Consider the following 25,134-nt stretch of genomic DNA (forward strand, 5'->3'; position numbering starts at 1 on the left):
ATGCATGATACAGTAATTATGCATGGCTCTATCATTGTTTTTATGGCTGAACTTGATAACTATTCAACAGGACGGCCTCTTTGAAAAAAGGTAGGTCTATTGGTTCTATTACGATTATGTTCGATGAGTTTGATTGCGATTGAATTAAATTGGATCACTCTGTTAGAGCTTTTCAGCGTGGGCGGCGGAGCACTTACTAAGTATCGTACGAAAGCGAATAAGATCTAAATCAATCGAACGTACTCGAACATATATATCGATATACAATACGTAATCGAAGCAATCGAACGGCAAATCTTGGGTGATATTCGATTGCGATTCGATTGCGTTCGACAATTGAATCGCAATTATTCGATTGTGTTCAATTGCGTTCAATTGATTCGGCGTTCGATTCGTTCGATTGACACTGTCTGCTGGAAACGAAAACAGTTCTGGGAAATCACTTCTTCTTTCTACAAATTTGCTACACTGTCTACCTGTTGTCTGACTGGATTTCCAAAGCTTGAGATTCTGCCAATAGATCGAAAAGGTTAACTTGTGTAGCTTTGTAAACATTTTTATCTAGAAATATCACATCATCCAGTCATCATCATCAGATTTTTAATCGCCATCTTTGTTTTGCTGCTGATTTCTCTTTCGCGCGTCGTTGGATGACTTCCGCACATCCTCAGCAGGATCATCGGGTAGGCGGTATATCGGACATTTAGGAATATATCATACACAAAAATTCCTGCAATGTGTAAACCAGGGTTCGCGACTGTAAACCTGTATTTACGGCTCGTAAACCGTGGTTTAGTTCTATTAAACCCAGGTTTGCGGTTTGTAAACAAAGGTTTGCTGCGAGTTACAAATCAAGGTTTACAAATTATAAAATAACGTAACTCGGTTCATTTTGCTTCCTTTAACTTTCCGAGTTATTTTTCATTTTTAAACTCGGGAATTTTGTCAACTACGCAACGTTGTCTACCCTAGGCTGCTCGCATCCACTAACGAATCCGTGCTTCTTTTAGAGGATGCTTAATAGAGGGTAGATCCTCTTTCCACAGAAATGCCGCTCTTAGTCGTATATGGACTAAGGAGTATTTTAGTTGGCGAGAGCGGACTAGAATTATCTTTCAACAATATTGAATGAGAACCCCACAATTTGATCATGATCTGACCACTAAAGCACGCCCAAACTACCCTAAATCAACCTAAATCTATTAAGATATGATATTAACATAATATTTTTTAAATGACGTGACGTCATAAAATCCTCTTTGAATTTTTTCCCAAGATGATGATCCATGTTGTTCAAAAAAAATGGAGCTTAATTTTTTATACCCTTAAATTGATTTATTCTAAGATAATTCATATATTCAGAATGTAAACTTAACACTTTATTGTATAATACAGAACCAATATACATATATATTCAATTCAAAATAATTATTGATGATTCTTATTTTACCACTATTTTAATGTTAAAATATTACCATACCTGATAATGGAATTTTAGGTTCAGGATCCTCCATTTGACGGTACTTTGCCCATTTTGCTGTTTCGTCGTGAAAATTTGTTGGTTTATTGACGACTTCAACTTCGGTCTCTTTCACGGATTCTTTTTTAAAAAGACGCTTTTGGATCATTTCGTCGTGACCTTCCCCAAATTCGTCCATTTTCTTGTTGATATATGGATTACTGACAAGTAGCTTCAATGCTCCGAAACGTTTTAGTAGAGACTAAGGGAAAAAAAATAAATCAAGCCTTTGAAGATCTTCAAATATTCCTTAATAAGGTGCAATGTGTCCCGTATAAAGCGGTCAAGTTTCGAGTATATGAAAAAATCCTTTTAATTTATGCACTTCCCTTTATCAAGAAGAGAGGAAGTATCTTGTTTGGGTAATTAAAAAAGTCATTTATCAAAAGGTTCTTGTTTTGCATGCACAATATAAATGACAATTTGATCGATATTTTCTCTTTTTCTCATGGGTTACGGGGATGCGCCGCTGGTCAGGGTACCTATTTTAACCTCTACGAGTCCCAGGTAAGGTATAAGGTAGCAAGAACACCAAAATAGAAAAATGATTCCCTCGTAGGGTGCCTTTTTTGAAAAAATTTGGGAAAAAGTAGTAAACTTTCAAGAACTTGGCTTTTCAAAAAACTTTGCGAGAAAAATCTTTTGCGACCTTTTCTTTGTTTATATCCTAGAGGTATAATTTTCGTGAAAGAAAGGGAGATAATTTTTAATTCAGGAGATCATTTTAAATCTGAATTTCACGTATATGGAGGGGTTTGAAAATATTTTTTTTGCGATAAACTTGAATAAGATTGGAAAATTTATATGTTGAGAGATCAGGACATAATGAGGTTTCCTACCGTGGTGGTGTGACAAAAAATTAAAATAACAAAATAGGTGGTATCTATGTGTAAATATTTGAAAAACTTTTACTACCTGGGTAGTAAAAACTGGTAAAATTAGCAAATTTTAGCAATTTTTTGCAATTTTTTTAATTTTTGGGATATCTTTACTGAATAAACTTGAAAAATTTTAAAATTGGAAAAAAAAATTCTGTTGGAAAGTTGTTTGCTGCAAACAAAAAATTCTCAAATTTCTTGTCAATATAATAAAGACTTCCAAGAATCTGGGTGGTGGTATGTAAAAATTTGTAAAAATCCTTTTACTACTCATATATGTCTGAGATTTTACTACCGACCCCCCCCCTGGAGAGATAAGATGTGTATATAACAACTGGCTGTGCTCTTTCACCTCTGCATTAGAAAAATGAACTCATTTGTATTACTGAATTATACTCTGATTAGATATTTTCAATGCAAAGGTCATTGTGAAAGAGTTGGTGCGCCCAGCCTCGCAAGGATTCGATCCTTAGCTCATACTGCACCTTTTCCTTACCCTTACCCTTAATTTCATATTTTTTTAGTTTTTTATTCTAGCTAAATGTACGATAGTACTTATTTCCAACAAAGTAGAAAAGCAAGTCCGAGAAAATTCATCTAGCCAAGATATTTTGATCTAAAAACAGCTATATTTCGTATAACATCATATACGGCATTCAGGCAAATGATTTCTGCACAACAAAAAATTTGAGCTTAAAAAGGTTTCCAAACTTTAAAATAATTAAATGACCAATAAAACTATGAAAATAGATACAAATCCCTAGAAGTTTTAAGAACACAATTTTAAATGTCTTTGCTTATAACTTCTTTAAAGGAGTTCTTCAATCGTAATAAGTTTGGTATCGTTGGAAAGATATTAGTAAGTGTAATAACTTAAAAAATGATTTCTGAAAGGGTACGAAAAACAAAGATGAAAATGAAGATGAAGTAGTTTTTTTCTTTCAATTTCGAATTATTCCACTCGCTGATATTTTTCCAACGGTCTCAAATTTATTAAGGTTGAGGAATTCTTTAAAAGGTTATAGACAAACAAAAGACTGAAGGGGTGGTCAAATAAAAAATGGATTTTGCTTTTTCTTCAAAAAAGGTTTTGTAGAGGAGATAAAGCTTGGAAAATCGTACATCTCACGTACATTTCTTCAAAATTTTTTTCGCCTTGATTATTCTGTCTATCCATTGTTAGTAATTTCAAACCAAAATATTTTTCTACAAATGAGGATAATTGGTTTTTGAAAACATTTGGAGTCAAGGCAGGTCAAGGGGGTCTGTACTAAAATTCAAGACATGTATACTAAATCCTGATTTTTGCTAATTTTTGACCCACCTATTTTTCAAAATGTTATTTTAGTACACATGTACTAAAATCATTTTTAGCAATTTAACATAGATACCACCCATTTTTTGCCCTTTCCAGATTTAAAATCATTGTTACAAAATTTGTCAAGTTTAGTGCATCAATCTACAAAATGGTATCATTTTATTACTAAACTGTAACTATCGAATATATTTGATAAAATACGAAACAAAGTTGGAAAAATTCTGCAAAAATTTTGAAGATTTTTTCAAAAATTCCCTAAAAAATTCTTTTCTTCAAAATTGTCAAAATATGCTCCATTTTGGCTGATTTTAGTACACAATACTAAAAATTTTCAAAATTTTCTTTAAGGGACCACCTTTTTTGGTATTTTAGTACACATGGTACTAAATGATTTTTGAGCTTTTTTGCAGTAGCACCACGTCAGAAAATGTCTGAGATTACTGACCCCCCTGTTGGAGTAAAACAGTAAAATATAATAAGACTTTTTACCGTGTAAGAAGAATGATTTTGCATCAACGTCAAGTATAACTGGACTGTTGTAACCCTTCTCGAATTGTTCTTGAAGATGATTGCAGCGGCCATCACAATAGCATTTGTTGTTGATATACTTGACATTTTGGTGTCATCTTTTGTTGCCGCAACAGACAAAAGACTTTCAAAAACAGGGCATAAAGTCTTGAGTTCATTGTGGGCTTTCTTAAAAGAAAACCCTAAAAGGTCCTCCTTTTTGGTACTCTTGAAGATATTGGGTGCGTATTCGCCATCAATCTAAAATGAGAAATTTGTAAAACCTTCCTTGATAATTCATTTTATACTGATTGATCAAGAGATAATTTGGTTTCAACATATATTACTCTAAGAAGAACTGATGTTTATGCACCTTTTACAATGACAGCCAAGCTGAATAGTTAAAAGCAACTACCACACTTGAACAATTAAAATTAATTTAACAGTTAAAGTATTTTAGAAACTTCCCAAAACCTCTTTAGCTTTACAAAGTACAGGTTGCATTTCATCTACTGAAAGGGCCTGCACAATATTGACATTAAAAACTATAAGATTACAGTTTGCTATTCACATATATATGAGATTTTTGCTAACACTTTAATAACGGATGGAGACCCTGAACTACTGATACATTTTCTTTTCTTCCAAGTTAAATCAACAGAGAGTATATATGTTTACTTCTGAAGTAGCTAAAATGACCAAAGATTTCTTAAATTCAGACTTTTTTAATACTAAATTTAGTTAAACCTACATTTTTCTAGTTGTCTGTATTAATCTTGTTGACAAACCTTGACTGTAAAATATCTGAATTTTAATCAAACCTTTTCCAAACATATTCTTTTGCATTCTTTTCTTATCTCCTTACTAAGTAGATTCAAAATTTCACTCTTAGTGTCTTCCATGTGATACACACAAAAGCCAATTGGTTGATTCCTAAGCAATTTTGTTGCCAACGAGTTAAACTGAGGCTGGAGCTAAAATTACCAAAATTTAGAAATACAAGAATGAAATACTGCCGGTTAGTGTGTTAATGGTGGTCAGTCATAACACTTAGAAAAGCAATAAAAAACAACATAAAGAATAAGTATCAGTTAATGATAGGCCTAAAAAAATGCAGATCCCAAGATTGAAATCATTGCTGCAAGATTTTTTTTTACCTCTTTAAATCTGGATCCACTTGGCCAACTGACGTAAATGAAGCTCCTAGTACCAACTTCTCTTAGAGGAATGGAGAGAGATGTTTGACAGGAAATGGATCGAACTTTGACTTGCTGCATTTGTTTTGGTTGCTGATCCTTACTTTGGCTATCTCCGTTGTTGCTAATCTAGAAGAAATAAAATGTTTTCCATTTTTCAGATCAAGATCTAAAACATAGTCGAATCTTTTTTTGATTTTTGACATTCGTTCACCTATGATTTGAAAAGATGACAGGCAAATTAATAGATCACAACCGCATGACTTTCAAAAAAGTTAAAAGCTTATTATTCAAAAAAATACTTAGGCTGGGATTAAAAATATGTTGTGAATCCTCTTGCACAGAAATATCATCAATAAACAAAAGTGAAACAATTTGAATTGATGGAACACAACTTATACACATTGATAGCCTACACATCACTTTGAATTATTTAACATCAAATGATTACAGAATACCTCCAATCAGTTATCAATTATAAAATTATATTAATAAATAATCAATACCTATATCCAGACGATCTCAATCGAACTGAATTGAGAATCAAACCAATCGAATCAAATCGAATGCAATGGACCGATTGAAATTCGATTGTCAAACGCAATTCAAAAACAATCAAATATTACTGCAATTTTCAGATTGGATTGAAGACATTGAACGTATTAGACTTTTTTTCAAAGAGGACGTCCTGTTGAATAATTATGTAGTCCAGCCATAAAAACAATGATAGAGCCATGCATAATTACTGTATCATGCATATTGTAATAATTATGCATGGTTTTATCATTGTTTTTCTGCTGGACTACATAATTATTCAACAGGGTGGCCTCTTTGAAAAAAAGTCTATCAAACAAGATTGAACGTAGTCGACAGACACCGAACAACATTGAACGCTAAAATGGCAATCAAACCTGATCGAACCAATCAAATATTACCTAGAATCTCGCAGTTCGATTGAGATTCGATTGCGTTCGACAATCGAATTTCAATCGGTCCATTGCATTCAATTTGATTCGATCGGTTTGATTCTCGATTCTGTTCTGTCTGGCTATATAATCAATGAAAAAACTTGATCAATACTTAATCAATAAGAATTAAGCTTCCCAAAAAATCCTGAGTATCGATTACATATCGATTATCACAGACGATTCGATATCTAATCCATGGATTACTATCGATCATATTTGATAATCGATTTTATCGATTAGCTATGTTTTGTCCTGGAATGGAGAGCAAGAAAAACGTGTGGTGTTTTGAGTAAAGAAACTTCATGTGGCAAAATGTGACATAAAAAAACATAAAAAAATTCAACGGAAATTTACACCTGATCCCACTCAGAGTATTGGAATACTATTGATGTCCTAAAGCAGGATAAGCTTCAAAGTCCAAAAGAAGTGACTTTTAATAAAGGTTTTTATCCACCCATGGCCAGATGCGGCACACAGAGGTGGTCTGTATATATTTCATATCCCTTGCCAACATTGACAGTTCACACAGTTTCATAGTTGAAAGTCAATCATCACAAGATAAATAATTCTTACCAATGTTTTGTGTTCAGGATTCACCCTTTGCACCAAATTATCCAATGCAACAAATGATGCCTTAATTTTCGTCAAACTCTTTTTGCACGATTGGCAAACAAATGAACATTTGGGGGCATTGATTTTGTATGTCCCATGTCTATTCATTACTTCTTGCAGATTAGCAGTGAAAAAATTCCTGTCCCAGGAATTTGTGGACCTATTCTGGCAGAGGTAACAAGATATCCCCTCCGCCATCTTGTTTTCCTCACGCGAGTTAGTTTAGCCGCCTTCATTGATTTTTATCATTCTCTCAATCGTACTGAGCAAATAAGAATGACGTAATCTAGTCAACTCGATTCACTCGCGTTAAAACTTTACACTCGCCAAGATTCTGTAAAATACATCGAATTAAAAAAAACCGAATCGGAATGCGGTTGGTAGATTATTAAGCAGACCTATACTACCAGCGGTTTTTGTAGAGGTCTGCGATTCAGACTATGTCTACCCTGAGTATCAGAGGTTAAGTTTTCAAAGAAAATAGTAACCTCTGAAGACAAATAATAGAAATTTTATCGCGCATGTTTCAATCTAATCACTGTAGAAAAAATCAAAGATGAAGAGCAAATATTACCATATTAATGTCTAGCAGACTGTATCAGTATGCAGTTTACTATTTACGAATTCCCCAGAAACCTCCAAGTGTAGTTGAAATGAGTTTATTTCGAAAGAAATCTTTTACATGATCCCCAAATGTATAACAGTAATTACTAAACTTTTAATTGTGGAAATGTCACTTTAATTGAGTCGAAATAATAGACAGACTTTATGTTATGATTCTCTATCACTGACTCTTTCTACAAAGCATTGATGACTTTTTGTAAGTTGTGTTTTCAACGACGGGAATAAAAATATCGACTATGACGCTCATCCAAGATCTTGGATGGTCGTCGTGGTTACTTTTGTCTTCGCTGATTGCGCGATGAATAGAATCTCGATTCGTCGGCACAGCGTAAATATATGATTTTGAGCTGTGCTTTTCACGGTAAACGTTGTCAAATTTTGTAGCTTTTCCACAGCCAAATTTGAAAACGCTTGCCTTTGAAACTAAGAGGGCCTAAGATCCATAAGAGGATCTCAGAGGATGACAAACGAAGGTGGTCTCAAATCTCGTACCCAGACCCATTTGTAGCACTTGTTTATTTTACTGACGGATGTGATACAATCGTACCTTTTGTGAACGCCGTCAGAATATTCAAAAAGCAAGTGATTACGAGAAAATTGGCCAGCGTTTATAACTTCAAATCACACAAGCTTCAATCAATCGGGAGCGCTGCGTAGAATAGGACGCCCCCCTGTGGAAACGTCTCAAAAACAAACATTGCTTGGGGAATATTGTAGCGCTGCGGAACTATGCAACTTGCTTGACGAACTGGATACGAATAAAAAACAGTTTTTAAGAAGGTAGTCTGAAGACCTCTACAAAACCCCAGGTAGGTAGTGTACCACGCGCACGAACCCGTCAGTCTACCCTCGTATTTAGGCAAAATGGGTGCCGGTTATATGCGAGCCACATGGTACTTACAAACCACAAAAATCCCTTAAAGGGGTACAAATTCGTAGGTTAGTCTCAAACTCGAACCAAGTCTCTTTGTTCTCTTTTGATTCTATCTGATTGATAACTATCATGAAATTGTATCAGGTCAGGTATCCCATCAGTAAAATCAAAAATATCTTCTCGATTGAGGTTAGTCTCTCAACTCAAAGGTGCCCAAATTCCTTATAAATCCTCAAGGGTGTATGAAGAATATTCATCATCCAATCGACCATTACGAGTCGCACAGTTTTTTGTTAACATTAGCGCTTTATCCACGTGTCTAAATTTCTATGTTTAAGCAGAGCTTATCTAAAGTGAGTTTAGCAGACCAGAAGGATCCGTCCTGTCTCCTTTCTTAGCTGAGCTTGCAGGTTGTAATGACTGAGTGTAAGGCAAATCGAGTGTGGAGCGATTTGCGCGTAAAGGTACTCATTAAATGAAATTTTAAGCTCGGGCAGAAATGCCTCGGTGGATAAGACGAGACAAATTTAATTCCTAGCTCTACGGGAAGACCTTCAGTAAAATATAGGTCGGTCGGTATATTGAAAATTAATTTCATAAAATCTAGGGTCAGAAAATGAAGACCTTGTGTCACGTGATGAACTGTAGAAAGCCACTAGGCACATATTGTGCATTACTGAACGAAATACGAGAAACAGAGAAACGAAAAGGGTCTTTCAAAATGCCTCTGATCGAGATGGGTTCTCCCTGTTTGGGGAGATTTAATGTTAGACCCTGAAGAATACATGTAAAATGACGTTGATAAAAGCGTGAAGAAGTGAAATGAAGCGGAGACACATCAAACTTAAATCTGCTACTACTCGTGCTTTGAATTTATTGATACCTAACCGGTTTTCTTCCACACTTTTTACCACTTTTTTCATTTAAATTCTGGGATGAATTTTGACTTTTCAACTTAATGCAAAAATATGGTCTATGGTCGTCTATCCTCCAGCTTTGCAAATTCAATATTAATCATAATTTTTGCGATATTGGAAAAAGCAGGGTCGGTCGGGCCCGTAAAATAATAAATCAATTTGGTCTCGACTAAACCCGGAGAAAATAATTTTCAAAAATAGCCACCTCTTAAGCCCCGGTAAGATAATGAGTGAATCCGGTCAAAAATAATTGAAATTCTCTAGCCCGATCAAAACTGGGAGATTTTTTGTTTTACCCCCGTCAATATAGTTCGCCCAGTCAAAATCGAAAACAAAAATTAGTGGACTCAAGGATTTATTATACACTGGATATACAAGTAACAGATTTTTGCCGATTTCTCGTGTACTAGCTATGTCCGCAGTAATGATATTATTGTTCACTCTCCTTCCCTCATTAAATGTTTTTTCGAAGCATTTTTATTGCATTTCTTATCAAAAACCACTCATCCAATTCCCAAAAGAGACTTAAAACTTTCCTGTGAGAATCAGATTCTTCCACTTAATTGATAATTATAAGTCGTTATGACGTTTCAAGCTGTGAGAAAGATGCAAAAGACGTGTTGTGTATAAGAAATTGAATGTTGACACTGGAAATTTTCAAACTTCAACCTCAAAAAAACCACCTTGCCACCACGTGCCTCCAAAGGATTTTTGTACCACAGTGGAGCCAAGACACTCAAGTCTTATGTATGCTAATTTCAGCTCTTCTGGGGACAGTCTTGGAAAGATATTTCTAATTGAAAATTTCGTGTCACTATAAGCATTTTGTCTGAATTTCTTGTCTAATGATGATTTTCTCACGCCACATTTCACAAATGTATCCAGCTTGATATGCTAGCCTTACTTTCAAACTTTTTTTCTGCAAATGTGCAAAAAGAAAGAGCTAGAGAACTTTTTTTAAATAAGACTGATAAACAATTTTTTAAATCAGACATCTTCGAGCCGCCATGACAGTTGTCCTTTGCGGACAAAGCTTGAACATCAATTGTTTTCTGAAACAATGAAAATACAATGACCACTCTCCATCGTTTTATGAGTCGTTTATCCAGTGTATAATAAATCTTTGGTGGACTCTAAGAAAAACAGCCCTCCTGGTGAAAATTGAGTTTAAAAGTTTTCACCCTAGTGAGTTTATGATATCGGTGAAACTGTTCTTTTTGGGGTCATGAGACATGGGTGTGTTTTTTTTCTTCAAAATATCCAGTTGTTTCGTACTGGAAAGGTTTTGAAATAACTTTGCCAATGTAAACCAGCCTAAAGTCATCTGTGAGAAATGTGAATAGGGAATAAGCATGATATATGAGAAGTGATAGTTTCTTTCTTGACGTCAAATGTAACAAATCTTAATGTATGACGTCAATTATTTTCCATTAACAGTACTATGTGGTGAAAAGTTTTCAATTTCTTCTTATAATGGTGGAGATATTCAAATAGAGAAGTGGCAGAAGTATTTGGTTATCAATTTTCGTTATGTTATCTGCCGCAAGGAAACTAACACAACAACGTCAATCGATTTTATGGAAAAGGAATGACCTCAAGCTAATTTCACCAGAAATCTTTGGAGAGTTCAATACGGGGATCCCACTGATCTCGAGCGTCAAGAATGTTGACCAACCAACTAAGATTGAATCAACTTTAGCATGTCGGTGCTTGAATCGAGTTTCTGCTCTCAAAAATGACCATGCAGACGAAGAAGATTCTAAGAAATCAAATTTCTCTCATAAAGTAAGTACTGGCAAACTTTTTTTTGCTTTGGACTTCTAAAGATTTTTACCCGTTGTAACCATAAAGCCATTATGGTAATAACCGGGAGGGCACATTGCTATACATTGTACCCGTTGTATTTATACGCAAATTTAACAGGGCTGTTGCCATTAAGTTTAAAGCCCGAAGGGCTAGAGGCTAGAGTTGAATCTTTAACCTTTCCCGGGTAAGAAAAGTGAAGCCACATATTTCCCATGGAAGTCAATCGTTGTTGCTTTCTTCGCAACTACAATTACAAACTAATTTGTATCACTATTGTATTAAACGTATCAATGAACCCCGGAAAGATATCCATTTTGAAATCAGCGATGCAGCCACAACACGTTTTCTTCAAAGCTTAAAGCTCAGCTCCTCGACTTTGTTATAAGAACGTACATTACAAATAGATGTGAGAAGGATTCCTAACTTGGTTATGTTAAGTTAGAAATTAGAACAGGTTATAGTAAAATGTAGCATGGGAAAGGTCATATGAAAACTCAAAGTTTTGTTTCTTTTTAGATATGGTCAGATTCGTCCGTGCAAACCCATGAAACTGGTGGTGTTGATGTAGAGCACCTGGAACACATGAATTCCATGAATGAAGTTCATGATAAGAAAATGTCTGCAATGGGTGACGACCTTAAATCCAAGCAAAAAATAATCAATCAGCTAAAAGCACAAATTGCTGAGAGTAATGATTTTCACAAAATCGAAGATCTGAAGAGGGAAATCAAAAAGAAAGATGCTCAGTCGATTGCAGACCAGGCTGCAATCAATCAACTCAGAGAGCTCCTTAGAAGTAAAGACAGCAAAACAAGCAAAAAGAAAAACAAGTTGTCTAAAAAAGATAATCCCGTTAAGAATACAGATGAGGGAATTTCTAGTTCAAATGGTGATAAATCAGAACAAGGAGCTGTAGCAAAAAATGAAGTTATGAATAACTTGAAACAACAACTTTCATTTAAAGAGTCCCAGTTGGTATCATACAGGAATGAGATCAATTGCTTTACAGAAACGATTGGAAAAAAGGATATGAAGCACAAAGAAGAGGTGGAATCCCTGAAGAAGAAGATAGAGCATCTCAATAAACTTAATACGAAAGATCTTCTCAACACCCAAGCTCAAATCCAGGTATTGAACGAATCTTTCCAAGAAAACAATCAAACGATTCAATCCGTCCAAAAGGAGCTTGAACAATCGAAGAAAGACGCCAACAAAGGGCTTCTTGAAAATCGGGAGCTAAGAGAGCGTCACGAAATCGAGTGCAGACGTATGGATGAGGTGATCAAACATTTGAAGGAGATGAACGTCTCCAAGGACCAGGCACTACAGACACTTGATTCAAAATTTAAGAGGCTTGGACGTAGGTCACAAGCGTATGAAATGAAACATCACGATTTTTGTGCTGATGCCGAGCATCGCATTCAAACCCTCCAATCGGAGGTTACAAAACTTGGTCAATTACTTTCATGTGAGAAAGAAGAAAAAGCAGCTGCAAGAGAAGGGTTTCAACAGGAAATGCTGGATCTCAAGAAATCCAACACAAAGGTCAAATACGATGCAGACATGGCTAAGCTGGATAATATCAAATTAAGAAAACAGACGGAGACCATGAAAAACGAAGTGGAAATGGATAAAATCAAGATCGCTTGTCTGAAAGCAACCATCAGCCAGAACCAACTAAAATATCATAACTCAATGTCTCAAGCAGGTCGACAAATTGATTTGCTGAAGATGAAAGTAGATATGCTGGAAGATGAGAAGAAAGGTGAAATGGACTCAATGGACAAGCGACTTGAATCGAAAGGAGTCCAATGCGTTGTTCAAATAAACATGCTTGAAACTGCTGGAAAGATCGACGACGATCCAACATTAGAAGAAGAAGCGAACCTGACAGAAACTAGCGACGTTACAACAGCAGGAATTTTGAAGAAAACCGACTTACGTTCTCAAACCGTCCAAATACAGTCTCTCTCAACTAGAGACGTTCTGCCAAAGAATTCTCAAAAGATTTTAACTCCCTCTTATAAGGACGAGTTCCCTGAACTAATCAAATCTACACCAAGTCAAGAGGTCACCAAAGTTGGAAAGGCATCGAAGAACCGTTGCTCTGCATCAAGAAAAACACCCGTTGAAGGATGTGAAAATACTGAGACTAAAATGTTTTTGGATAAGATTGAGCGACTTGAGAGTCAGCTAAGACAACAAAACATTCAACTTACATCGAGAGCCGAGGGGGATGTCAAGAAGAAAAAGATCCTTAGCGATCGCGAAGCGGAGATAAAAAGCAAGGATACTAAGATTACTAATTTAACTGACCAACTGACGAAGCAAAAAGGGATCAGCAATGCTATCCATAAGCAGCGTGATTATGAAAAAGAAGAAAAGCGCAAAATGGAAAAAGAATTATTGAAAGTGCGCGACAAACTGCAAGCGACTAAGTTGCAATGTGAAAATCTTCGTCAAAATCATGCGGCAACACTGAAAGTAAATCCTAAAAGTAACGACAAGAATATGTACAACAAACCCAAATTAACTAGCAACATAAATGGTAAGGAAAAATTTAATTTTTATCGCATTGACATTTAGCTTCAAGGAGATAAATTTCCAAACACAATGATTCTGATTCGCGAAATTGAATTTCATTGAAAAAAGCCGAATTACAGTTCGTAAGTATTTTTCTGGAAGGACTTCTTGAGTACTCTGTGACGAATGATATACATACAAAAATAAAGTGGTAGAAATCGTGAAATTTACCCTTCCTGGTCTGGGCACATATTTAGGTCTTTCTATGTTTTTGGAAAGTACTTTTGTTGCGAAAATGTGTCTTATTCAATGCATCTATAATCACGCCGTGCAACTTTGTCGCTTTTAGAATTCCTATCTTACATTGCCGCTTATAGTATGTATAGTATGTTCTTGCTTTTTCTTTATAGCTCTGGATGGTCAATCTACAGGAAACGAATGGGATGACAATCCAACGCTGCAACCTAATGACAACAGTGAACAGAATGTTACCACATCTCAAAACAATCTCCAGAAAGGAACAGCTCGTTTGAAGAAGAAGAGGAATAAGAAGAAGAATCGGAGATCAAGATCGAAGAATGCCAAAATCAAAACAGAACCACACCAATCTGATTGGAGCTGGCCTTTATCCGGATTGGTCTCGTGGTTTACAAAACCTTCGTCCAAATAAGTGAAATTTTAATACGTATTCTTTTTAACTTCTATTTTAAATGCTTTCAGGAACATTCTTTATCCATTTTGAATATAAAAATCACAAAAACTACAAAAACTCCCTTCGTGCATTTTCTATTGTCTCCTCCCTGACCATGTTGGATTCAAGGATTTCACTACAGCTGGTTTGAATTCCCAGTTTGTTCAGCTGATTTTTGTAAGATTACAAAGCCACGACCTTGTTTTTGAAACTTTTGTTTTTGAGAGAATCTTTGACCGTTAGGTGAATTTTAAACAGTAATACTACTAAGGGATTAAAATGGTAGTTTTTCCATTATTTTTAGCGATTTTATCTTTTTCAATTTTCTAAAAAAAACGTAAACAAAAAATATAAAATATTTAAAATCTTTTTCTAGATAAAAGATAATTTTATGAAAAATAATTTACAAGAAATTTTTCTAAGTAGTTGTTAGGGCGTTAGTGAGTGGTGTTGAAGTTTGCGCCCGATGTGGGTGGAGGAGGCACTCATTTAAACGAGTGGGTATGAGGCGGAGGAAGCGATACCACATTGGTTTTTCTTGTTACGGCTCATGCGGATATATCCTTTTAATCCCCATCCTGGTCCCCAGCTAAAAGGAAGAAAAGAAGAATTTATTCATTAAACATTAATACAATCAACAAAATTAAATTATCAAGCATCCAGAAAATCATTGATTGTCATTGACGCTCGTTGGAAAGCTTGTATTTAACTTTACGTTTACCTCTCAACAATAGTTTGACATTCTCAAAAAAGATTTCTGTCTAAATTTGAAGCAGTTCGTACCTGTTCTTGACGAGCCAGTAGTCTTTTCCTTGGTAAGTTCCATAACCGACAGCCAAGACTCCGTGATCTAATTGAGTGGAAGAGCATGATTTCTCATTGTAGACACCAGTGTGATAGAATTGGAAAGAGAAGTGAGAAGCATCGATGGCAACAGAGACTGGACCAACGGTGGCAACAGCAGATTTGAGTGCATCTTCATCACCTTGTGGGATGTCAGTGAATCCGGTGACGGTGGCACCACTGTCAGCAGATTTGTAGTGGCATTGTTCGTTCTGTGGATGAAAAGGATATATGAAAATTAATTTCTGTATTTATTCTGCATTTCTGTATTCTGTATGTATTCTGTATTTTAATAGACTATAAAACTAGTATTTTGAGCGGTTCTACTTTAAATGGATATCATAATTGTACTTAAGATCAGAAGTAAAGAGAAAAAAATACATTCTGATTCAAATAATGATTTTTCAAAAGACCTCCTTATAAAGACGTTACCTTGGCGTGGTATGGGTAGCTTCCTTCGGTATCGATACCACCGTTCTTCTTGATGTAGGTGAAAGCTTGATCCATAAGACCTCCATTGCATCCCATGTTTCCTTGTTTGCTAGAGCAATCAACCAAGTTTTGTTCGCTCAAACTGACCAATTTTCCAGTTTTCTTGAAATGTTGTCCTTCCAATGAACCGGTCTATAAAGAAATAGGAATTCGAGATAAAATAAAGAGCTAAAATATAAAGAAATGGAATGATTTTAGATTAGATAAAGTCAAAATAACTGTTGGAGTCTTGATTTACACAAAAGGAAAACGTTGTACTTGGAAGTACAAAAAAAACTACTCATTAGCGAACGTATACAATCATGTATAAGCAAACAACAGTTGATCCTGGAATAGTTTTATATGGAAAATGAAAGAAGAAGAAAGCCAAGAATCTTACAGTGGAGAAAGCCCAGCATGATCCACATTGTCCTTGGTTCTTGACAGGTGTGACGTATCCTTGTTGTCTCCAGTCAACAGTGTCTGGAACAGTGGCGTGTGAAGGTGCCAAGTAGGTGGATCCAGTCATGTTTTGGTGTCTGTAACCGTTCATCAAGTATCTGAATTCAGTGTTGGTCAAGTCACCGAAATGGTTCATTTTCAAGACGACATCTTTGTTTTGTGAGTTGTGTTCTTCGATACGTCTCAAGTTGTCTTGCCAGATTGTGTAACGGACTTTCTCTTCGTTGATGTCAGCATAATATTTACTGTGTGAACCTTTGAATAAATGCCATGAAGAGTCGGCGATGACTTCTTTGCGTTCGATGGTGTAAGCGCAGGCGAGGCCAAGCAAGCAGAGAGCGACGATAAGCTTCATGATGAGGCTGTGTTCCAATAGAAATTTATACCTGGTGGAGAAAAGAGAAATCGAATTACTTTACTGTGTCGAATAAACTTTTCTAGAATAGAAAGTTAATTACTGTAGTTTATATAGGAGTAAGTTGTGGTAAGAAAGAGGAAGTGTAATAGAGATATAAGCAATTATATAGGTATCTTAATTCATAAAAACCGACTACTATTAAATCTATGAGACCTTTCTATTAGATATATTAGATTTTTCTTTAGCTTTAGTTTACTCTTGCTTTAAAAAGACAGCATGAAAATGTTTACCTGATTATCTCAAAGCAAAAACTTCTATTTGATGTCGAACTTCAAGTGATCTGAGCTTTTTATACTTTTTCCCCTCATTTCTCTCGATCCGAAATCAGATCACAACACAATCACATGATGCCGGAGTCATCTTTCAAACGGTATGTGTAAACAGCCAATCAGATGACAGATTCAGTGTGTATTGATCAATCAAAACAAGGGATCCAATTACCATGGGACCAATCAAAACACAGGAAATGGTTGACCATGTGACTCGTGTTCAAAAGAAGTGAAACAAACTCGTGATTTAGCATACCGTTGGCAAATTTCAAAACACTTGACATTTTAATAGACTCGTTTTTTGAGAATCTCATATTTTTGTCATGTGACGAAAATATAAGAAGTCATCAGAAAAGCAATAAAATCATGAGGGATAATATATGGCGCAATTCAAGCAACCAAATATTTCCCGACATACGTGACATGGGACACATTAGACATTCAACTATAGGATTTACTTTCCTTACATAGTCACCATTTGGAAGTAATGTCGCTTACCACAATCATTTGGAAAATCGAAATCCACAAAAAAATCAATGTTAGAAATGTTGGTTGAAAAGAATTCAAAATCCAAATCTACATGATGATATGAGTGTGTGGGAAAGTTCATTGCGAAGAGAGAGCTTTGTTTCCATTAATTCCTCGAGACATTACATTGAGAATTATATAAGTAAGATGAAATAATCTCTAACAATCTACAAGGCAATAAAACATACAATGCCTGAAATTTGAGTCTCAAATTTATCAACACTTCTCTAATTTCAAATTTGCAAGTCTACGAAGTAAAAGGCAACTGTGGTTCTAAATTTGAAACGACACTTTCAATTCTGGCATACATGTACTAAATTCAGTATCTTGAAAATTTTAGAAATTTCAGGAGTCAAATTGCAATGTAGGGCGGTTAAATTTCTAATTGACATTTCGACATCCCCTTATTACTAAAAATGTCTTTGGAAAAAGGTCACGAGCGTATTTGAAGCAAAAATCTTTAAAAACTGATTTTTGCTGATACCCTCCTCTGTGAAGGTACACAATAGTTAATCCTATTCGTTAGGCTCCCATCATCTTTGTTTTCTTGAAAAATAAACGACCCTTAGACTAGTAATCGAAAATACAAGGGCATACGGAAAAAGCATGATATTGATGCTGCAAAAATTCTATCTTTCTGATGAATGAATGCAAAAAATCAATATTTGACGATATTAAGTTGTGTAATTTGTGGTTTTAAAAGGGATGCGGGGACTTAAGAAATGAACAAACTAATTTGTTATTTTGATCGATAGAAATCACTATGCACTTTCAGCTACAAAATCCAGAAAAAATCCATAATCCTAATCCAACACAAAATAAAGTCATACAATTAAACAAACACCTTAAATGATTAAATAACTTCAACCACCCTTCTTTGGGTTAGCATCAGCCGTTCTTTGCTTTGGTAGATTTTATAATCATTTACATGAAAACTGACTGGTTGATAGCTTTAACTGGCTTTAAATCTGCCGAGTTGTTTTCAGGAATGGGTTTCATTTGGAGAAAGATCCTGGTATTTTTCACCGGTTTAATTAAAATTCCCCACTCTTTATTTTCTACAAGGAACGTCTGCAAAAATATTATCATGATATTGTGTCATGATGATTTTTTGTGGGGAGAATTTGTTTGTTCTTGTGTGTGAGGGGAAACCATGAAAGTCACATGTTAAACACATAAATAAACATGAAATTGTAAAGCTCTTGAAGGGTCGACGAGATTCAAGTAGAATGTTCTAATATAGTTAAGTGAGATCGTAACTTTATACGAATTAGTAAAAGATTCGGTTGTTTTGTTGAACGATCTTTTGAACAACAATAAATTAAAATTAAATTAAATTTTGAAGATCTGAAATGCTGTCTATTGAAGAAAAAATGATTCTTACAATTTTAAAGATTTGACAAAATCTGATCACCTTGTTCGCCAACAAAAAACCTGACGAAGAAAGGTTCAAAAATTCAAATTCTAACTCAGACGTAGATAATTTTGGGTGAAATTAGATTGAGTTAATTTTTCAATACATCAGCATCGTGTTGAAATATGAAGGGACATGAACATGATATTAAGGCAACATTTTTCATGGCCTTAGAATGTCCAAATTGTTTTTCATTTTTTTGAAAATTGACATACATCATGATTTGAAATAAGAGTAACACAATATCTTCAAAGTTGAAACTTTATCAGACAATAACAAACGAAAGTCGAATTCGAATTTCAATCAAACAAAAAAAAAAGCTTGACCCTGAGATTCACGTTACCTAATTTATAAAAAAATCTCTTGACCGAATATGAATTATTGTGTAACAAGTGAATTGGAAGTGGGAAGACAGTGAACACTGCGTTACTCGCACCTTTTGACAAAAATAGTTTAATTTAACTTACTTTCAACTTTCGAATTCATTATTACGAATGTTCCGCTGTTATCTGCATGATACAATGATAATGCTTAGCATGAACATTTCATCCCAAACTGAAGTTGGTTTTACACTACCATCACAAATATGCCAACCAAGACTAGACTGTTTATATGTTGGAGCCCAAATCGCGAGACCAACATCCCTGTAAAAAAAAAAATTCTCTTGGAAACAGCATCGCAGTAAAGTAAACTTCAGAGGCTTTCAGCTAAATTATAATTTTTCTTTATAACCGGAGATAAAAGGCTTGAAAAGTCATGTCTTACCTTTGCAGTGAATCATCAGTCAGGAGCCATTTCTTACATAAAGTACCCGTTTATTATTTAATTTTAACTCTGAAAAAGAAAGTATATAAGGGTATCGAGTCGAGTAAGATTATTCAGAGCACTATAATTTCTGAGATTAACATTTTTGCAAATTTTCGAAAATGAAGATCGAAAATGAGAAGGAAAAATAAATTTTTTACCCTTTAATGCTGGACACTTCATTTTTGTTATTTATCAAAATTATCCTTTTATGGTTAAGAGGTACTTCGAAGTCTCCTGATTTCAACAATCTAATTTTCCTCAAGTTATTGCATCGAAAGTCACAGGCTGTGGTGGCCGAATGTGGCCCGGTGAAGTCAAAAATAGATGCAAAACAAAAACGCATAAACAGTTAAGTCAGAAAAACTCTCAAAATATTTCGTTTATGTCATAAATTTCTTTTTCAAATTAATATTTTAAATAAAAATTATTCACAGGCTTTTGTTAAAAATCTTTTAGATACATGGTAATTTATAAGTGCGTAAACTTCTAAACTATATAAAAAAATGGTTACTTTCAGGCTGTTCCGCCCCTCTCTCTACCCTCCCGTGACTTATGTTTTCGAAACAAGGAGGGAAAGGGGAGGGCAAGTGGGAAAATTTTATAAATTTTACGACACACCTTCACTTGCCTAGGTGATGCCCCCTCCTCCAGGCTAGTGAATGTGACATAGTTTCTACCCCCTACATTTAGGGGGGGGGTCTTGGGTTTGGATGAATCATTCATTTATACTGATTTTCTAAGGGGGGTCGGGTGTGAAATTTTAAATGAATTTCCGAAGGGGGGTTAACACTTAAGGGGGGGGTCCTCTTACCTAAGGGGGGTCTTGACCCCTCTAAAAACTATGGTCCATGCCTCGCGTAGTCTAAATAAACCTAAAAAATAAATCTAACAGATCTAATTTCGTTTTCAAAACACCTAAAATTTGGCTGAGCTTTTTTCAACCTAAAATGTTCTTAAATGCAATCTTAAATTTTCAAACTACTCTAAATCGACAATATCATGCAAAATAAAGAGCACTTAAAATTGGTAAAATTTGGACAATATTTGACTCTCGATTTTAGAAAATCCATACCTAAGTTCGGTTAAAACTGCTTGATTGAAAAAAATTGTAGTTTCTTGTCATTTTTTTCCAAACTGAGGGAGGCTGGGTATGTTCTTATGATGTTCTTAATTTTTGGACGAACTTCAGCCTCAATGTTCATTCGAAATTCGAATCCCAGACCGGAAAAAAGAACACAAAATAAAAACAAAGATCAGGACTCGTGAATCCCTGTCGATGCGTTCGATGGCCCCTAAGGCTCACCACGCACTTCCAGTTCTTATAAAATTTTTGAAATAGAACTGTCTAGGGTCATCGCCCAGAAGGCTCACAAGACACTGCGCACTTCCGAGTTTTTTTGTGACGACACTGCGCACTTCTAAAAATATTTTAGAGACGCAAAAGTCCCCCTCGAAAGATAGCTGTTCTGGTCAGCAAAATAGATACCGAAATGTAATAAACGAATTGATGATAATAGCGAAGAGGCTCGGAAATCCCGAGCTATTTTTCTCGAGTTAAAAAAACCGAGTTACGAAAAAACCGAGTTATGACGTCATTTTTCGGAAATTTTGACGTCATTTTGTACCTTCTATATGACGTCATTCTCAATTTTGTAGCTCGTTTTTTTCCCGTGACTTTAAAATCTCGAGTTATCTCTGATGGTATCTTAACTCATTTAAATTTTCGAATCATTTCTCGTTTTTAACTCGGTTTCGTTTCTTTTAAATTTTCGAGTTATTTTCCTTCCTGTAGATTCTCGGATTCTCGAGTTATTTTGGCGTTAACTAACAGCAGAAGACTCAAAACACACCCACTCACTTTCTAGTTTTCATGCACTAGAGGGTGGTCCAATGTCGGAAAATGCTAGCGGCGTAAAAACAAAGTTGATATTTTCACTTTTTGCTTCCTCTGCTCAATTTTTGCCACTGGGGGGGGGGGGGATTTTGCTGACCAGCACTTAACTCAGAAATTTTAACCTGTAACTCTTGATATGAAGTATGAACAACTCGGAAATGTTAACCCATTTTGCATAACTCGACATTCATTTTAAAGACCGAAAAAAATTTCATCGCGCGGGCCGCTCACTTGGAAATTTTCCGCCCTGACAAAAAGTCAGAAGTGCGCAGTGTCACTTGAGCCTTCTGGGCCATTGACCAAATTTTATAAAAACTGGAAGTGCGTAAAAACTAAAAGTGCGTGTTTTGAGCCTTCTGGGCGCTTCTGGGCCATCGTAGATGCGAGCAGTCTATGCCTCGCGATGAAAAACATCCGAACATCTAGACTGGAGTCGTTTATAATGCGTTTAATACAGTAGTATAGGCGTTATATGATAATGCGATAATTGTTACGGGATAATATTAGTTTGTATAAACTAGAATTTGTTCCCTCAGTTACTTTTTGTTTTATTTCTACTATATCTGAATTAGTCGTCTAGCTTGCTATTGCTAGACTACCGAACGTCCCTATCGTACCGTCAAAAAGAAAAAATTGGCACGCTCGCTCTTGGTTCACGATGAAATGGCAATCTAATACTAACCCGACCTCGACCGCGACCCTGACCCTGAAAAAAGGCCTTTCCTCCCCTTGGAAAAAGACGAGGGTCGGGGGTCGAGGTCGGGTTAATTTAGATTGCCCGATGAAATAAACAAAAGACGCAGTGACCCGGACGTGATTTGAACACGCAACCTTCTGATCTGGAGTCAGACGCGCTACCATTGCGCCACCAAGCCACGATTCTTCCTCTAGCATTGCCTTTAGCTATTAATCGTTATTTTGTGGTTTCGTATTTAATGAAGCTGTCAATCAAATGCCCCCATGGTAACAGATTTCATGAGAAACCATAGCAACAACATGTTAATAATTTAAACAGAGAGACCTATAAAAAGAAGTGTGGCTTGGTGGCGCAATGGTAGCGCGTCTGACTCCAGATCAGAAGGTTGCGTGTTCAAATCACGTCCGGGTCACTGTGTCTATTTTTTCATTTCATCATGAACCATAACCAGGTTTCATCCATAACTCAAGAGCCTCATTCGTCGTTTTCTACAATACCACTGCATTAAAGGCTTTCAATTTATTAAGGGAGGAGGTTAGTAGTTATAGACTAAAGTTGTGATAACATCCAGTCAAATTCACTAGGAAATGAATAACAAACGGTGAAGAGAATACACATTTCCCTTATTGTCCTTTATTTCTACTTTTTGAGAAACACTTTTCGAAAACCCTGCTGTGAGTCGAAAGAGAAATAGCTTAAAGACAAGAACAATACTTAAGAACTTTTTGTGCAAGGCGCCAAAAATGGACGAGCACTTCAAGGAGTTAACGGAAGAACGACGTCGGAGAGGAGAGGTAGAACTTGACCATAATTTTCGAAAATATTCAGCACCTGGGATTTGCCATAAATTTAAAGAAATCTGTTCTGACCCCATGTCAGAAGAGTGGACTCTGTGGAAATGCCCCTGACACTGCCAAAGGTGAAAGTAGACAATCTCAGCTCAGGCTGTTCTTTCGACTTTTCTTCAGATGCGATAACTTCAACATCAGTATATCCAGATGACCAAACAGAGTCAGATTTCCCAGCTCTGAACGAAAACAGTGTGCAGGAGCTGGAATGATGAATGATCAATCTAAAGGAAGGTCCCTGTTGAAACCCTCCAGAAAAATAGTGAACCAGACAGAAGCCTTTTGAGCTTTTTGTTAGAACCAAAGGACAGGGGGCGCTAGACTCTTCTAGAGAAAAGGAGACAGATATGGAAGCCATTCACCTTGCCTTGTTAACTTAGTACAAAATATTCACATTGAAGAATGTCCACTTTCAAACGGACAACATATCAGCCCTAGCATGGGTAGCATACCTTGTAAATATGGGCGGGACAAGGAATTAGGAGATGGTTTCATTGTCCAAAGAGATATGGGAATTAGCACTGAACCAAGGGATCATGATTACAGCAGAACACCTTCCAGGGATTTACAACTTTGTGGCAGATTGGGAATCCAGAAATTTCCACGATTCTAGCGAATGGCAACTAGACGAAAGCCAGATCCAATGAGTCAAGCAGTAGATTGAATTGGAAAGACCAAGGTCCAACCGTTTGTCTCATAGGGAAAACACCTTCAAAACTAAAGTCAGAACAAGCAACTCAAATTTTGGTGACCCCACATTGGCCAGCTCAATCGTGATACAACCAGATTTTGGAGTTGTGCGTAGCAAACGAGTCTGCTAAATCGCGTGCCACGCGTGCCAGCGTGCTATGCGTGCCAGCGTACCTACGTGCCATGCGTGCCTGCGTGCCAACGTGCCTTGGCGTGCCAACGTGCCAGCGTGCCAACGTGCCATGGCGTGCCAACGTGCCAGCGTGCCAACGTGCCTTGGCGTGCCAACGTGCCAGCGTGCCAACGTGCCAGCGTGCCATCCAAATTTGGCGTGCCATTAAAACTTCGGCGTGCCATCCGAATTTCGGCGTGCCATACGAATTTCGGCGTGCCATACGAATTTTGGCGTGCCATCCGAATTTTGGCGTGCCATCCGAATTTCGGCGTGCCATCCGAATTTCGGCGTGCCATACGAATTTTGGCGTGCCATCCGAATTTCGGCGTGCCATCTGAATTTTGGCGTGCCATTCAAATTTCGGCGTGCCATCCGAATTTTGACGTGCCATCCGAATTTCGGCGTGCCATCCGAATTTTGGCGTGCCATTCAAATTTCGGCGTGCTCGTCCGAATTTTTACCGAAATTTCGGTAAAGCTTGGGGAAGAAGATGACACAACTTGGACCCCCCCAATATGGACCCCATTGTGGACCCCAATATGGACTCCCTCAAAATTAGTGGGAAAGCATTTTCAAGGTTATTTTATGTAATGACACTTAAATTATGTAAATAATGGCATTATCACAAAATATGAGGTGTATACACCAATTTACAACAAGATGTTTTCTCATGCTCAATAGGATGCTGGCGGTGCAAATGGATATAGATTGTCATGCAATGAAAACATTAAATGCTCCAAGAGAGCTGTTTTAGAGATATGAAAATTGTAGTACTTTTATTATTATTTTATTAATTTCATTTTTATATGAACAGAGCATTACATAACTTTAAAAGTTTTGGAGGAGATACACGTGTTTCTTCCACGCGTAAGGCAGCAGTCTACCTGTCATTTTCTTGACAAAGCAAAATCTCATTTTCAGCTTTACTGTATATATAATATATGTTTAGATACTTAGCGTTATGCTTTTTTCTTGAGCATATGGTAATTTAAGCTGAGGCTGGACACATGCTTGATATGCTTAATTTTCTATTGTTCTAAAACAATAAATCCATTGTATTCGAGCCAGAATCCCAGCTTTGTTATGCTTATACGCGTTATGCTTATAAATAAAAAAACGTGTAGTGTTCTTTTGGATGACGGTCAAGTATTCTTAAGAAATTGCCAAAATTGAGGGTGAATTACT

General features: G+C 36.2%; 2 protein-coding genes, 2 long non-coding RNA genes and 2 other non-coding genes across 7 annotated transcripts; 2 read left to right on the forward strand and 4 right to left on the reverse strand.

The window, feature by feature from the left end:
• Nucleotides 1-4,093: 4,093 nt before the first annotated feature.
• Nucleotides 4,094-5,537, reverse strand: LOC136815634 (uncharacterized). 2 transcript variants are annotated; one of them, XR_010847744.1, is made up of 3 exons: nucleotides 5,380-5,537; nucleotides 5,044-5,196; nucleotides 4,094-4,483 (listed from the first exon to the last, which is right to left on the reverse strand). It is a non-coding gene; the product is annotated as an uncharacterized lncRNA (long non-coding RNA). The 2 variants fall into 2 exon arrangements; XR_010847743.1 differs by lacking the exon at nucleotides 5,044-5,196.
• Nucleotides 5,538-10,854: 5,317 nt separating this feature from the next.
• On the forward strand, nucleotides 10,855-14,541 carry LOC136815657 (interaptin-like). Its single transcript, XM_067072103.1, has 3 exons — nucleotides 10,855-11,198; nucleotides 11,736-13,767; nucleotides 14,153-14,541. Exons 1-3 carry the CDS (start codon nucleotides 10,944-10,946, stop codon nucleotides 14,410-14,412), a joined length of 2,547 nt encoding a protein of 848 aa, XP_066928204.1. The 5' UTR covers nucleotides 10,855-10,943; the 3' UTR covers nucleotides 14,413-14,541.
• Nucleotides 14,542-14,727: 186 nt separating this feature from the next.
• Nucleotides 14,728-16,955, reverse strand: LOC136815658 (procathepsin L-like). The gene is made up of 5 exons (XM_067072104.1): nucleotides 16,858-16,955; nucleotides 16,148-16,595; nucleotides 15,709-15,900; nucleotides 15,217-15,488; nucleotides 14,728-15,022 (listed from the first exon to the last, which is right to left on the reverse strand). The coding sequence occupies exons 2-5, from the start codon at nucleotides 16,562-16,564 to the stop codon at nucleotides 14,923-14,925; spliced, it is 981 nt and encodes a 326-aa protein (XP_066928205.1). The 5' UTR covers nucleotides 16,565-16,595; nucleotides 16,858-16,955; the 3' UTR covers nucleotides 14,728-14,922.
• A 1,763-nt stretch (nucleotides 16,956-18,718) lies between these two features.
• LOC136815659 (uncharacterized) lies at nucleotides 18,719-19,771 on the reverse strand. The gene is made up of 3 exons (XR_010847750.1): nucleotides 19,604-19,771; nucleotides 19,306-19,482; nucleotides 18,719-18,858 (listed from the first exon to the last, which is right to left on the reverse strand). It is a non-coding gene; the product is annotated as an uncharacterized lncRNA (long non-coding RNA).
• Nucleotides 19,772-22,342: 2,571 nt separating this feature from the next.
• On the reverse strand, nucleotides 22,343-22,414 carry Trnaw-cca (transfer RNA tryptophan (anticodon CCA)). The gene has a single exon. It is a non-coding gene; the product is annotated as a tRNA-Trp (tRNA).
• A 162-nt stretch (nucleotides 22,415-22,576) lies between these two features.
• On the forward strand, nucleotides 22,577-22,648 carry Trnaw-cca (transfer RNA tryptophan (anticodon CCA)). Its single transcript has one exon. It is a non-coding gene; the product is annotated as a tRNA-Trp (tRNA).
• Nucleotides 22,649-25,134: the final 2,486 nt, after the last annotated feature.

This window comes from Clytia hemisphaerica, unplaced genomic scaffold (assembly GCF_902728285.1).
Source record: "Clytia hemisphaerica strain Z4C2 unplaced genomic scaffold, Clytia hemisphaerica genome assembly, whole genome shotgun sequence".
Lineage (NCBI taxonomy): Eukaryota > Metazoa > Cnidaria > Hydrozoa > Leptothecata > Clytiidae > Clytia > Clytia hemisphaerica.

Coding starts and splice junctions, on each gene's coding strand:
- LOC136815657 (XM_067072103.1), top strand. CDS start 10,944: ATGTTATCTGCCGCAAGGAAACTAACACAACAACGTCAATCGATTTTA. Junction 11,199..11,735: donor AATCAAATTTCTCTCATAAA/GTAAGTACTGGC, acceptor GTTTCTTTTTAG/ATATGGTCAGATTCGTCCGT. Junction 13,768..14,152: donor ATTAACTAGCAACATAAATG/GTAAGGAAAAAT, acceptor TTTTCTTTATAG/CTCTGGATGGTCAATCTACA.
- LOC136815658 (XM_067072104.1), bottom strand. CDS start 16,564: ATGAAGCTTATCGTCGCTCTCTGCTTGCTTGGCCTCGCCTGCGCTTAC. Junction 15,489..15,708: donor GCTACCCATACCACGCCAAG/GTAACGTCTTTA, acceptor TTTCATCCACAG/AACGAACAATGCCACTACAA. Junction 15,023..15,216: donor TACTGGCTCGTCAAGAACAG/GTACGAACTGCT, acceptor TCTTCCTTTTAG/CTGGGGACCAGGATGGGGAT.